Below are 15,483 nucleotides of genomic sequence, written 5' to 3'. Positions count from 1 at the left end.
TGTGTAAGTTAGTAACTGTACAAACATTTGAATAAATGGATCTTTGGCTGGCAGCACGGTGGCGTGGTGGTTAGCACCACTGCCTCGCAGCTAGAATGACATCTAGAAGGTCTGGATTCGAGTCCACCTGTGCGGAGTTTGCATGGCTGTGTGGGTCTCTCTGGTTTCCTCCCCAGGGGTTGGTTACTGAGGTGACCTAACCCCTGGGGTGGGGTTAATTGTTCACTCTAAATTGCCCATGAGTCTGTCTCTCTGTGTTAGCTGGTGACCTGTACAGAGTGTACCCTGCCTCTCACCCTATGTCAGCTGGGATAGGCTCCTGCCCACCATCATTTTCTTGCTGCCGAGATTACACAAATTTCTTCTATTTTCCTTTAAGATTAAACAAAAAAAAAAAAAAAAAGTAATTTTCCAGATAAAAAATTGACTCTGGAAAACAAACTCAGTCAGAGGAAGCAGTCAAAAGTACAGCAGACTGACTTTCTGAACTTCCCCATAAAACACAGAACGGGTCCTCAAATCTTTCCTGGTTATTCTGTCTAGTGGCAGGTCTGAAATGACTGCATCTGCAAACACCACCACATGAAACCAGTTCTTTGATCTGTGGGAACGTGGGCTGGTTCTCAAAGCAGAACTGTCCTTACTCTGGAACCGGCACCGGCACTGGTGAAAAAGAGGTGCTGGATTTTCTCGCACTGGGAGATTTCTGCTGTGGAAACCTGTTTGCAGTCATACTTGCATGTTGTATTTTCCAGGGTTGCACAGGAAGTGATGTGGAAACGTGACACTTTTGTGATCCAGTGAAACTGGCGTTCTCTCTGTTCTTTGAACAGGGCAGGGCGGCTCTTATCTGAATACCTAAACTCTGCAGAGAGCTTTGAACTTTGGACTCGAGTACGTCTGAAAAACATCAGTCCAAGATTACCTGTTACACAGGTGTAGCGTTTGAGCTTCAGACACTTTGCTTCTTTCACGGCAGCGAATTCGAGCATCAGTTTATGATAGAAATTACTTTATTATTATTTATTAATGACACAGGAACCTGACAGCTTAAACCCAGGAATACAATGAGGGTTCCTCCATGAATCACCAGCTTGTCTGCTTGTCTTTAAGTGCCTGAATGATCTCAGAATGATGTTTTTGGTGTGATCTTCAAGGGCAAAGTGATCCTTCATGAGGGGCCAGACGGAAAGCTAAGGGACCGGGACCCCACCCTGAAGACAGGCCCAAGCTACCACATGAAAGGTCTCCCTTTTATCTCCACAGGCTCATCTTCCAGCTGTGATTCCTTCTGGTAGAAGGTAAAAGGAGGGCTTCATATCCTATAACCTGTTCAGCCACCGACCACACGGTGATGTGATCATTGAAAGTTTTAGGATTTTCCAGGTGAACCATCAGAAACGGATCAAACCTCCATGCACGGTCTGTCCTCTGCAGACACTGAAATGATGATGCTGATGCTCAATGGATACAGAAAAACAAACAAACATGTTTTGGTTTCAGATCAGGACTCTGGGTGTAAAACTGATGCAGCTGGAGTTTCTAATGAAGCTTAAGAGTGGGCGTGTGTGTGTGTGTGGGTGAGAATAACTGATGAAAGTATGTAAAGTCAGTGGAAACTGAATGACAGCAGTGAAGATGAGTCAAGCTGGAAACAGAAACTGGGCCCAGTTCCCAGAAAGAGGCTCACAGAGCCGCCTGGATGTTCTGAGTGAATCAAACCCAGAAAGCCCCTCAGACCTGCTGGAAGGAACTTTGAAAACCAGAAACACTCTAAACTCTGCAGCACTGTGACACAACAGTCTGGCACGCTTGCTCAATGCATCTTGCGGCTGCGTTGCGCTGCAGTCCGTCATGTCTGCAGCCCGTCGTGTCTGCAGCCGGTGAGGAAGGTGTAGAAACACTGACCGCCACACTGCAATGTGAGGCCACGTGCCTGACGTCCAGCTGATCTACTCAAACAAATAAGAAGGCGGCTGTGATGTCACTGAGGTTGAGCTTTTCTGAGTTTGTTGAGGTTTTGGTTCAGTTTCTATTTTGTGATTCTAGTCTCTGCAGGGTTTCTGAGCCTCCCGCTCTCATCTGTGTCACAGTACACCTCTGTGTTAGAGCTACGTCATTGGACCACAAACCCTTTTAAAACCCTACGCCCTAACCTGACGTGTACCGCCCTACAAACAGAACTACACATCTGCACAGGTGCTCACAACAGCCACTTCTGTAGGCTCTACAGAGCTGCACCTCAGAAGCATCATTCAGGCCTTCTGTTGTCTCTGTTTAGTCTTTCCTCTCATATGTGTTTTTACTCCCTGCCTGAGTGCCTTCACCTGCAGCTTAAGGGGAAATTATGGTTCAGTGGTGGCAGCTCATTGGCAGTCTGTGGACAGCTACAGACTGCCGCCTATCTGCAGGGAGTGTCTGTTGTAGTGTCAAAAATATGTGGTATAACCGGCCTGTGGGCTATTATAAATAAACTAAATATAATAATAATAAATAAAATAACTAAATATACTGTGCCAAATTGAAATGAAAACGATTATCCATGCCTTTTTTATTTCATCTCACCTTGATTATTGTAACTCGTTAATCCTCTGAGTAAATCCTCCCTGGGTCTCTTCTAAACGCTGCTGTCGCTTCTCACCAGCTCCCGTCGATTCTGCTTTCCTTACGCTGGCTCCTCATCAACCTTAGGGTTCAGTTTAAAATTCTGGTTCCCATGGAATATCAGTGAGCTACTACAACCACAGGTAGCCATATATTTAGATCACTGAGGCCTGCTGATCAGTGCCTGTTGGCTGGAGCTAGATCCAGGTTAAAGGTGACTCTGCTTTTGAGGTTGTGGCCCCCCAGTGGTGGAACTCACGTCCATCAGACCTGTGGACACTATTGATACCTTTAAAAGACAAACTTAAGGCCCACCTGTGGAGGCTTGCCTTTATTTTACCTGTTTATACCTTTTTAATTGTTGTCTTATTCTATAAAGCACTTTGTGAATTTTGCTCTTGAAAGGCACTAATATAACACTTATAAAGTAAGAGGGGTAACTGTAACTGTAAAGTTAATATAAATAAACCTTACTTACTCCTTACAGTGTGGTCTGCAAACATCATTGTCCACAGAGACCCCTGCCTGACCTCAACAGGCAGCCTGTCCATCACCACTGCAAACAAAGAAGGGGCTCAGAGCGGATCCCTGATGTAATCCCACCCCCACCTTCAACTCCTCCTACACCTCACCACTGTCTCTGTCCTCAGACATGTCCTGCTCCACCCTCACATCCTTCACTGCCACTCCTGACTTCCTCATGCAGTCCCACAGTTCCTCTCTTGACACTGGTAAATAAGCTGTGAATCACAAAGTGCTTCACAACAAAGTACTAAAAATATAAAGACAAAAGTTACTCAAGAGCAAGTTTACACAGATGAGTCCACAGAGACAGTGAAGCTCCTCCTGACCTTCTCCATCAGCAGTCTCAGAGCAAACATCACCTCTGCAGCTCTCAGCATGAAGCCAAACTGCTGCTCACTGATCGGCTCCTCTTCTTTATATGCTACAGGTCTGCTGCAGCACGTTGGGAAAGCTGTGTGTGTGTTTTGAGCTTTTGACAACCAGAAACAAGCTTCACAGTTCAGTATCTTTCAGCCGTATTTTTCCCTTCACACCAGACCTGCAACAACAGCATCCTTACCTGCTATCAATTATCTTTCAGGCCTGCAGGCCACAGATAGATCTGCTAGCATGTAAGGATGGAGGGACTTGTGAAGAAAGGGATTCAGGGACTCAAAACAAATTAGATTTGATATAACTTTCCATTACGACATCTTAAAGAAGTGCAGCATTCATGTGACTTTAGCCTAAAGCTGCAAAAGGCGAAACAAAACAATGAAACACAGAAAAGCAAGAATCCACAGCAGTGCAGAGAGAAGCTGAGTGGGTAATGCAGACACTGGGGGATCATTGTGGCTCGGTACCTTTACTCACTGAGCTTCTTTCTATGGGTCAGGCTTCACAGGTACGACAGAAGCTTTGGATGAAAGGGAAAAAAATGAATCTGGTAATATATTCAAAAGATTCCATTTAATTTGTGGATACGAAATTGGGAAGCCGTTTACAACCTTATTTCAACATGCAGTGAACATATAAACACGTCATACACATGGTGGAAGGATACAATCAGACCAGGCTGGGGTGTGTGTGTGTTCACAGTGATTAAATCAAAATCAGCAGACGTCCTGTGGAGGGCGGCGACCTGACGAAACAATCCAGCATAGACTGTATATAAAAGATGGACGTAGCAATGACTTGCTTTTTGGGAGGAGCTGAACCGGAGACAGAAAGCGACCCATCTGCAGCGCCTTCGTACGCCTTATGGCAAAACCAAAGATGTTTGCAGCCAGAACATTTGATGCAAAGATCTGAGGACTGATTGTGGTTTAAGGTTCCAGCGCTGCTTTGGGGCTGTAGAAAGAGCAGACTTACTCTGATTTCTTTCTGTAACCACAGAGAAATCCTGCTGAGATCAGTCTGTGTTCAGGCATGATGGGAAGGAAGTTACATCACCACCATCTGACACATTCATTTATTAAATCTTTGCATCAATACTGAGTGACGCTGGAGAGAAACTGTTTACAGGCTACTTCTGCTAGCACACTAAATGTTGCTAACATGATGGAGGCTGGAAAAAAGCGCAGCTTTGCAGCTAATAATGTTTCTTTATTAAAGATTTTAAAATCTGGAAAGCTGCCTGATATGAAATGCTCCACATCTGCATCACTTCCTTCAGTTCGCTCTGCTTGTTAGAGGCTCGTTAATCTGAGAGCTTCTCTTCCGTGATGGTAGTCCATCAAATTCATAGCCGTTATAATTGGTACAGAGCTGTGGTGATGTTGCCGTTGGTGTACAAAGCGGCCAATGTGGCAGGTAAAATGGGGCTCCAACTGTGACGTCTGCACATTAAACATGCATGCTTGCTAATGCCCAGCAGGGGGCGGCTCTCTGGTTACACAATAAGTCATAATCCATAGGAATCTATGGGAAAACGACACCACTTCTCTGATCTGTGACTGCAAGTTTCAGCTGTTACTGCATAAGGATTGTCACTCCCAATCAGTGTGCAGGATGATGATTTAGGCCACGCCTACATCATGGCTGACGAGCTGCTACCAAAACGAGCACACAGCGTCCTTCAGTTTCGCAAAAACCGGGTCCTCTCCGTTAGCAACACTTAGCCGATGAACTATCGTCACTCCTGGTTTCAAAACAGCGAGACGGCTTCACGATGTGACGCCACTAACGGGTGGCGTCACAGCAGCCACACCAACCTTTTACACACAGTCTGTGGTTCTGCAGTAAGACGCACACGCATCCGTCCACCGTGATTTATTTTCCTCTGTAATTTAGAACGTTTGTTTCTCTTGATCTGACGGTGGAGGTGAAAACGCTCACCTCGAGGCTTCGCTGCAGGACTTCGCTAACAGCGGGTCACGACACATCCACCGTTTACACGCACACACACACGCGCACACACTGCGGCTGTGACAGTGGAAATAAAAAGTACAAAAAAAGGGAAACAGCAGTGACATTGAAATAATAAGTGTCCACATGTAAAGATCAGGTTTACACAAGTATCTCTGCAGAGCTGCCGCTCCAGCTGGGACGTCCACGCGTCTGATCCACACTGCAGACGGAAAACACGAGAGTCTCTGCAGGAAACCGAACCGTGGCAGAGGAAACGCTGTACCATTTGAGGAGAAGTCCCCTCCACAGCTCTGCCTCTCGTACCAAGCCCGAGTGAAGCAGCAAGTCTGAGAAGATCAAGGTTGCTGAAACTCTTCAGTCTACTCTGGTACCTAAATCATTCTGCTGTGGAGTTACTCTCATCCAAAACAAATCCAAAACTTACACAACATTGCAAAACTGTAGAAAATACTGCTGTTCTCAGAAGTTTAAAGTGTTCTTTTAAAAAACTGTCCACGGATATCATCTTTCTGCTGATGGCGTCCTCTCAGCGAGTGCACAGGGCTGACGTTTGCCTTTTCTAGATCAAACAACATTGAACAGTCAGTTTACTTTGCTAGGCTGTAAAAAGGTAGTTTAACTATATAGAAACTCCAAAAGAACTGTACAAAATGAAAGCATCAGGCAGAAGTCTGCTCTTCTTGCATGTGATGAGGCACAACTTCATACGTGCATTCCTCATTAAAAGTGTCCGCCAGCCTTTAGTGTCGTTGCTGTTATGGATAAAAAGATGCAGCTGATGCTTTCACACGTAAGCACCCAGCGCCGCGTGGAACTCCGTGAGACACTGAACCAGCTGCTGGAACTTGGGCCTCTCCTCCGGGTCCAGAGCCCAGCAACAAGCCATCACTGCAAACCTGCAACACAGAGAAGGTTCGGGTCAAACATCAGGAGTCCTCGTCACATCTAAAACACCTCAGATGATCCCAAAATCAGACCTCTCAGCTGTGGAACCAGCTCCCAGCTCCGACTGATGCTGCCTACGCATAATCTAGCAGCTCTACTGGGAAAGTTTGACTGACACTCACGCCTCTGGCTGATTAAGATCCAGAAATAAGAAATATTAAAATCATAATAAATACGAACCACTGAGAAGACTGCGGGGGGTCCTAAAGCTGCTATATAAATGAAATGAAGTGAATTAATGCTTTCTCTGTCTATAAGACAAAAACTGGAGGTATTCACGTGGTGTTAAACTGAAACTCCTGCACTGTGTTGAACTCGGAGCTGCCTGTGCAGCGCTGATAGAAATGATTGAGAAATAATCACTGTTTTATCAGCGAACGGCCTCAATTATGTAAACTGTAGCTATGTGAAAAGGGAAGCCATTGCCTCAACATCTATTGTACTTTCAAGGAAACAGTTTTTGATTATTTGACAGATTTCAGCTAATCAGTTCCTGAGTCCTCAAATCATTCAGAATTTCTTTGTGCAGATTTGACAGGAGCTTGTTTTCTTTAAATGCTCCATGCTGGGACGGCGGCGATCTGAGGAATTCATGTGAAGGCCAAATCTCGGGAACACCTGGAGGGACTTTCTTCAAATCTGGAAATTACTTCAACTCCAGGATCAATTCACTGGGGTCAAAGGTCGGACTAAAGAATATATGTCCAGATCTCACGTCCAGAATCTCACGGGTAAATATTTAAACACTGTGACAGTCGTAGAGTTAGGAACGTAATCTTTGGTGCCCATAAAGCTCTTCTGTGAGTTGAAGCAGAAAGCTGAAGGTTTGAGTCTGTAGCTTCTTTGCAGAAGCACAGTCATGGTAACAGTTTGGTTCCAACTTTGTGCTTTATGTGCCAAACACGTGCACACATGAGGAATCTGCTTCTTGTTTCTCTCACTGAACTTACACAGTAATGCAGCAGACATACACCAGAACAAGAAGAACAAAGTCAGGGTAAAAAAGTTCCTGTCAAAACTCTGCCTCGTGGGGCTTTGCAGCAATAATATCCTCTGTTCTCAGTACTTTAACATGGACAGGGTCCAGCTGCCTTACTGGGCTTACTGGAAACATGGGTGTAAACTGCAGTGTCGGCTGGTTGGCGAAGGTATATAAGGTGTGAAATTTGGTGAATCCAGCTTGTCTTATTTAGTGGGATGTATCACATTACCCCAATTTTGGCTTCTGTCCATTGGCTCGCCTTAGCGCTGATCCTGGTCGGGCTCTTTTTGGGAAAGAGGGGAGAGTGGATCAGGAAACCTCCTGACAGACTGGTGCAGCTCCTGTAATGTGGATGCTTCACAACTCTGCTGTTGTGAAGAGAGAGCTGAGGGTGAAGGTGAAGCTGCCAACTTACTGGTTATCTCATGTTCCAAACCTCATCTATGGCCAAAGCTCATGACCGTAGCTGAGGTTGGGAAAATGAAGACTGTCGATATGCATGGCAAAAACAAGCCCCCTCTGAAGGGTGTCTGGACTCTTAGAGATGGCGTGATGAGCTCGGTCATTCAGGAGAAGCTCAGAGTCAAGCCTCTACTCCTCCACATCAAAAGCAAGGATGCCTCCTGGATGCCGCCAAAGTGAGGTGGGAGGAGTCACTTGAGCAGACACCAGGACACCGGGAACGCCTCCCACAAGAGCTGAAGGTGGTGGAGGTGTCAGGCCCTCTGCTCAAGCATCCAACCCTGCAGCCACTCCCAGATTATCCATAAAGTGTGTGGATGGGGCATGCCAGAAAAGAAACCACTGCCTTAAAGTAGGCAAACTGACTTTTTCCCAGCTACTACTGCGGAGATGACAGGATGAGTGAGAAGGACTGACTGAAACGCTGTCAGTCGACCAGTGAGAAACGCTCAGCGCTGTGAGCTTCATAAGTACTAATCACTGGCTTTTTGAGGGGTAAGAAAATTCCTTCAGATCCCACCCCATGTTCAGTCCCTCTAGAAGTTCACCATCCCTGGGAAAAGTTTCTTCAGTAGAAAAGGTTCTCATGGCACTTCTGGAGGGATCTCAAGATGGCGGCGTAGGAGTAGGTCAAGTTTGGGAAAGCAGGCGCAGAAATTTGCTAATAACTGATTCTTGCCTATTAGACACAATAGCTCAAAGCTTTATGAGGTGTATTAATTTAATATGAGCATTAACAGTTATTTTTTGAGACAGTCCGACGCAATGCCACGAAAAAAGAATCAAGTTGCCGAGGCCCCTGCAGACCGTACTCAACAAGCTAGGGTAGCAGAGGCAGAGGCAAGTCATGCCAGCATGGAGGCGCCGGCTGGAGCTGCTGCCACTTCGCAGACACTTCGGGAGGCGGTGGACAAAATAATAGCAAACATTTCCAAAATTATCGATGAGAAGCTGGGTCCAATATCAGAGTTATTAACGAAACACAGTAACATCCTGAATAACCACGAGGAAAGGTTGGCTGAAACGGAGCAAAGAATCTCAGCGTTGGAGGACGACACTAGCCCCTTAGAGGCCAAGCTTAAGGCCTTGGAGGAGAGAGTGGATAAACTAAGAGAGCGGGCTGACGACCTCGAGAACCGAGTGCGGAGGAAAAATATACGTATCCTCGGTCTACCTGAGGGTGTGGAAGGAACTGACCCGATGGCTTTTTTTGAAACCTGGCTCCCTGAAGTGTTGCATATCAGTACAAAGTCGGGGCGTATAAAATTGGAAAGAGCACATCGTTCCCTAGCCCCCAGACCCTCCTCCATGCAGAGACCAAGGCCAGCGCCTGTGCGGTTTCACAATTACCAAGACAAACAACGAGTGATGAACACGTCCTGGAAGTTGGGGAGGAAGAACCAGGTGGTGAAATATGGTGATTCAGCAGTAATGTTCTTCCAGGATGTTTCAGCTGATGTTCTTCACAAGAGGAAGTGTTACCATGCGCTGAAAAAGCAACTCCGGTCGCTCGGCGCAGAATACAGGCAAATCTACCCAGCTCTATTAAAACTAACGTTTCGCGGATCAACTAGGCTGTTTTACAACCCCCATGAGGTGGAGCGTTACATCAGTTCTCTGGACGAGAGCCCCCGCGTCAGTGAATGAATACCGGACTTTGTCAGATATCTGCCTGGCCGAACGTCGGACTGTCTGGGTTTGTACCAATATGTGAGTACGTTCAATGGAAATGAACTGGAGCTTTGAGTCTACTTTTTTTTAATGACTCTGATTTGGTAAAAGGGACGTGTAAGAGCGACGCCTTTCTGCCTCCCAGACTGATGTCTTTTCTTTCTGTTAGAGATCCTTCTCACTGGAACTTCTCTGAGATTCAGAGTTGGACAGTGTTTATGATTGAGCCATTGTTAGGCGAAGTGTATTTTTGGTACACTTTTTTTGTTTTTGGTGCTTTATTTCGTGTTCAGTTTGGCCCTATGTTTAACTTTGTTACTTTCAGTTACGCACAAATGAAGCTCAGGTTTCCAAGCAATATTCTATGTTGTAGCCAATTATGTCATGTATGAAATTGTGCACTTGGAATGTTAATGGGATACATACACCTATCAAACGGAAAGAGGTCTTAAAATATCTTAAAAAAGAAGGGGTACAGATAGCATTATTGCAAGAGACTCATTTAAATGACAGTGAACATTTAAAGCTTCAACAGGAAGGCTATGGGCAGGTATATTTTTCATCTTTCACTACAAGAAGCAGGGGAGTAGCCATTTTGATTAAAAAATACCCCATTTAAACTTCAGGATTGTATAAAGGACAAACATGGATGTTGAAGGGCTTGCTTCTTGGAGAAGAAATAGCTATACTGAATGTCTATTACCCACCTGGGTCTTCAGTAGATCTATTAACATCTCTGTTCCCTAAAGTTATAAACCTAACGTAAGACAAACAATTATAGGGAGAGATTTTAATTGTCATTTAAATCCTATTGTAGACAAGTGTCCGCCTGGTAAATTAACACTCTCGGCTCATGCTAAGATTGTTAATGCATTTTGTGAAGAGATGGACGTTGGAGGGCTAAACATCTTGCTGTTAAAAAATACACTTTTTTCTCAAATGCATCTGTATCTTATAGTAGAATTGATTACTTTTTGCTTCCTAAAGGTATTTTAAGTTCAGTAACTTCTAGTTTTATAGGCCCAATAACTGTTTCAGACCATGCTGCAGTTATTTATTTTTTTTTTTTACAATATATCCTACCAAACCCTTTAAAACAGACTAGACACTGGAGGTTTGCACCTTATATTCTGATAGACCAAAAGTTTCTGACTTACTTTAAAGTAGAATTTAAAATATTTATGTCAACTAATTTACCTTCTACAAATGACCCATCACTACTATGGGAAACCGCCAAAGCTTTTTCTAGGGGTCTTATTATATCCTATACAACTACTAAGAGACGTAGGGAGGCTGCGCAAAAAAAGATTTTAGAGACCAAATTAAAGCGGGTTGAGAGGGAATATGTTGCACATTCGTCTGCACAAAAACTTAAAGAGATAGCTGCACTTCAAAGCGCTCTTGACACACTTCTGACTAAAGAAGCAGAAAATCAGATCAGATTTGCGAAACAAAAGTTGTACGAACATGGAGACAAGGTGGGGAAATATTTGGCACATTTAACAAGGAAAAAGGCTGACTCCCAGACTATCCCTTTGGCAGAGGTGCGAAGTACTTCGTTTCTGTACTTAAGTAGATTTTTCAGGTATCTGTACTTTACTTGAGTATTTATTTTTCTGAGTACTTTTTACTTTTACTCCCTACATTTTTACACAAGTATCTGTACTTTCTACTTCTTACATTTTCAAACAGACTCGTTACTTTTTAACACGTCAGAGAGAAGTTTGCATTTCCAGTCAGTGCGCCTCAAACATCAACCGATCTGAGCCTAAACGGAGGAATAATAACATATAAGAGACAATCGTACTGGCGTATCCTCCATCCCCAGGGCTTATCGAGTACAAAGGGATTAAATACGCAAACCCATATAATTAATGTATCATTTATAGCGCTATAATCAGGGGTTACAGCGGGCCGGACCGAGTCCGTAAGTTGTGCTCACGGCACATAAACAGCTTAGCTAGCGCTACTGAAGAGGAGCGAGCATGAAGGAAGTAACGTGTGGCAGATAATTTTAAGTGCAATGTTTCTGAATGCTCAACAAATATCAGCAAACACACAAAGTGTGTGCAGTTTGTCACACAGTGTGTCTGCGAGCTAAAAGCAGAGCTGCTGTATTTCAGGGAGAGCAAAGATAGAGAAGTTCACTCAGATGGAGAAAGAGGACAGGAGAGGAAGAAGAGAGGCTAGATTTAAAGGTAAGGACTGAAAACAAACTGAAGTATGCTGACTTCAAAGATTGTGTGAAAATACTGCAGTTTAGTGTGTAATAAACAGGTCAGCTTGTTGTACTGTATTTACAGTAAAGCTCTGTGTTGGTGCACAGAGGCTGTGTTCATGGTCAGAGTTACAGGTTACATCAGTGCAGCAGAGATGAGTTTGAATCAAAGCTGCTGATGCTGAGATCACTGAATCCAATTTCTACAGCCTGTATGCTGTCAGTGTAGGGGATGGAGATCAGCTCAGAGAGCTGTGAAATACTGGGTTACATCTTTGTGAGTTCACTTCATCCACACAGAGCAGTAAACCTCAGAGCAGCAGCAGCAGGTCAGCTGATCACAGCCTGCACACCAACATCATTTACTGCAGCTACAATAGAAAGCTGTGATTCTTCTCCCCATGCAGAGCCACTACAGCTGATCTTAGGGTTCCTCCACCTTCTGAATCCCACTGTAACCCCTGAGTATCCTCATGTTGGTGTTTAGGTGGAGGCACAGTCACCCTCTACTATGGAGGACACAGAGAACAGAGCTGTGTTTAAATTCCCTTTCACAGTTTGTGTCCTACAGAACAGATTCAAGCTGAGTGCATTCATTAGGATTAAAATTTAGATTGGAATAACATTTGTATTCTCATGTATTATTTTATATTATTACAATAATATATAATAATGAGGTTCAGTTAGCTTTACACAAAAATAGCAGGTAGAAACGTCCTCCAAAGAGCTGCTTTTACTTTCTTACTTTGAGTACATTTCAGAGCCTGTACTTTTATACTTTTACTTAAGTAAAGAAGTTGAACCAGTACTTTGACTTTTACCAAAGTATTTTTTAACACAAATACTTGTACTTCTACTTAAGTACAGAATGTCAGTACTTTTGCCACCTCTGCCCTTTGGTCATAGATGACCACGGAAAGCAAACTTTTGAGAACATAAACATTAAACATACTTAAGAACTTTTATGAAAATGTATATAAATCAGAATTACAGCCCAATGCAGTTGAAAAAAATGGCCAAATTCTTCTCTTACATTAAGCTCCCTCGTTTAACTGAGGACCAGAAGTCTTGATGGTCCTATATCTAAAAAAGAAGTCCTAGATGCAATCAAAAGATTACAGTCTGGCAAGTCTCCTGGCCCTGATGGACTTAGCGTGGGGTTTTACAAAGAATTCCACGGCCTCTTAATTGATCCTCTTTTAAATATGTTTAATGACTCTTTTACTAAAGGAATGCTACCACAGACACTGAGAGAGGCAAATATCTCTTTGATCTTAAAAAAAGGTAAGGCCCCTGAGGACTGTGCTTCTTATAGACCCATCTCACTTTTGAATGTGGACCTAAAGATCCTGTCTAAAATTTTAGCTGTGCGTTTAGAAGGATTGTTACCCTTCCTTATTAATGAAGACCAAACTGGATTTATTAAAGGACATAATCTATATAATAATACGCGTAGGCTGCTAAACATCATACAGTTTTTTCAGCAGAAATCTTTAAGTGGTCTTGTGCTTTCTCTAGACGCAGAGAAGGCATTTGACTGTGTGGAATTACCATATTTGTTTTAGACGCTGCGTCGGTTTGGACTGGGGGAAAGTTCACAAATTGGGTAAAGCTCCTGTATGAAAATTGTCTCTCAGCTGTGTGAACAAATGGATTGCGGTCTTCATATTTTAGAGTCTCAAGAGGTACAAAACAGGGCTTTTCTCTGTCACCACTGCTCTTTGCTCTTACAATAGAGCCTCTTGCAGAGGCTGTTAGGTCTAATAAAGATATAAATGGCCTCAAGATTGCAAACAGAGAGCATAAGATCATTCTCTATGCCGATGATGTCTTAATTTTAATGACTAAGCCTGAGGTCTCTATTCCCTGCCTGATTGAGACAGTTGATTGGTTTGGCCAGTTCTCTTTATAAAATAAATTTCAGTAAATCCGAAGCTACGCCTTTAGGCAGGCTAAAAAAATATTCCTTTATGTCCATTTCCATTTAGATGGTCACCAGAGGGTTTTGTTTATCTAGGAATAAAAATTACACCTAATTTTGACCAAATGTATAAAGCTAATTTTCCCCCCTTGTTTGAACACATTCGGCTAGATTTGGAGAGACTGAATACTCTTCCTTTATCCTGGATAGGTTGAATTGCTTTTTTAAAAATGAACATTCTTCCCAGGTTACTTTACCCAATACAAATGGTCCCAGTAGTACTGTCGAGCAAGACCTTAAAACAATTAAACGGTTGCTTTAGCTCCTTTATATGGTCAAAAAGAAAGGCACGTCTTAAAATGGACACATTATGCCGCTCCTCAGCAGAGGGGGGGCCTTGACCTCCCTGACATCCGAAAATATCAACTCAGTGCTCACCTGCGTGTCATCGCGGATTGGGTACGCAATAAATCTACTTCACTCTGGATTGATATATATAGAGAGTTCTATGTCTGACTGTCCATTAACATCTTTACTTTTTCTAAAGAAAGCAAAATCCCTTAAATCATATAATTAGAAAATTAGAAGGTAGGTCACAAACAACCTCGGTTTTTACTCCAATCTGTAATAATCCAGACTTTTTGCCGGGAATAACGGATAATAACTTTAAAACCTGGACTGACAAAGGAATACTTAAATTACAGGATCTGATGGAAAATTCTACAACTTTTTATGACCAAACCAGCGACTTCTATTAGTAAATTTTATAATGCTCTTAAGTATCATAAAGCAAGTACAACATTTGACTTAAAGGATCTGTGGGAAAGAGAACTTGATTGTAATATAACGGAGGATGAGTGGATTGAAGTTTGGAGGACTGTAAAAACTTTAAGTGTTTGCAACAGCATCAAAGCAACTCAGCGTATGATTCTTCACAGAGCCCACATTTCTCCTTACCAAAGGCAAAAATTTAAACCTACCTTATCTCCACAGTGTGTAAAACTGAGATAGGCACTCACACATTGCTTCTGGTTGTGCATTAAAGTTAAGCAATTCTGGCAGATTATTGGTGGGGAACTGAATAAAATGTTTTCTATTAAATTAAACAACAATCGAAAGGAGCCAGTTGAGGTGGCTCGGGCATCTGATTAGGATGCCTCCTGGCCGCCTACTGGGTGAGGTGTTCCGGGCATGTCCCACTGGGAAGAGGCCCCGTGGTAGACCCAGGACACGCTGGAGAGATTATGTATCTCGGCTGGCCTGGGAACGCCTTGGGGTCCCTCCGGATGAGCTGGAGGAGGTGGCTGGGGAGAGGGAAGTCTGGGCTTCTCTGCTTAGGCTTCTGCCCCCGCGACCCGGCCCCGGATAAGCGGAAGAAAATGGATGGATGGATGGAACAATCCTTAATTTTTATTACTAGGGATAACTGATCCAGCTGTTACTGATAAATATAATAGCAAGCTTTACAGAATGTTGACTTTCTGTGCAAGAAAATGTCTTCTCCTTAACTGGATAATGGAAAAAATTCCTTCAAAAACACGATGGCAGAAGGCTATTTTGAATTACATACCTCTTGATTACCTGACATGCAGGCTGCACAATAAAGACGATATTTTTTGTTAAAACATGGAAACCCTTTATATATGGGAATGAAAATTTCTAAAATATTTACAAGAGCCTTTGTATTGTAAATATTATCAGTGAATATGGTCTTGTATTAGTCACTAATAGTGACTAAGTGCTATGTCTTTTTTTTAAAAAATATATGCAGCTAATATTGGATTGGGACCCTAGAAACTGATGTTT

The 15,483-nt window shown here is 43.3% G+C and overlaps 1 protein-coding gene across 4 annotated transcripts in view; it reads right to left on the bottom strand.

Moving 5' to 3' along the window:
* Positions 1-5,245: 5,245 nt before the first annotated feature.
* The window catches only part of ryk (receptor like tyrosine kinase), a 69,790-nt gene continuing 59,552 nt past the window's right edge, over positions 5,246-15,483 (bottom strand). For all 4 annotated transcript variants that reach the window (XM_030727359.1, XM_030727356.1, XM_030727358.1 and 1 more), the window contains one exon: positions 5,246-6,374. In XM_030727359.1, the coding sequence (XP_030583219.1) occupies positions 6,263-6,374 (112 nt within the window). In that variant the 3' untranslated portion in view covers positions 5,246-6,262. The remainder of the gene's footprint in view (positions 6,375-15,483) is intronic.

This window comes from Archocentrus centrarchus, chromosome 4 (assembly GCF_007364275.1).
Source record: "Archocentrus centrarchus isolate MPI-CPG fArcCen1 chromosome 4, fArcCen1, whole genome shotgun sequence".
NCBI classification, from domain to species: Eukaryota; Metazoa; Chordata; class Actinopteri; order Cichliformes; family Cichlidae; genus Archocentrus; species Archocentrus centrarchus.
This window is presented reverse-complemented; position numbering and strand designations above follow the sequence as displayed.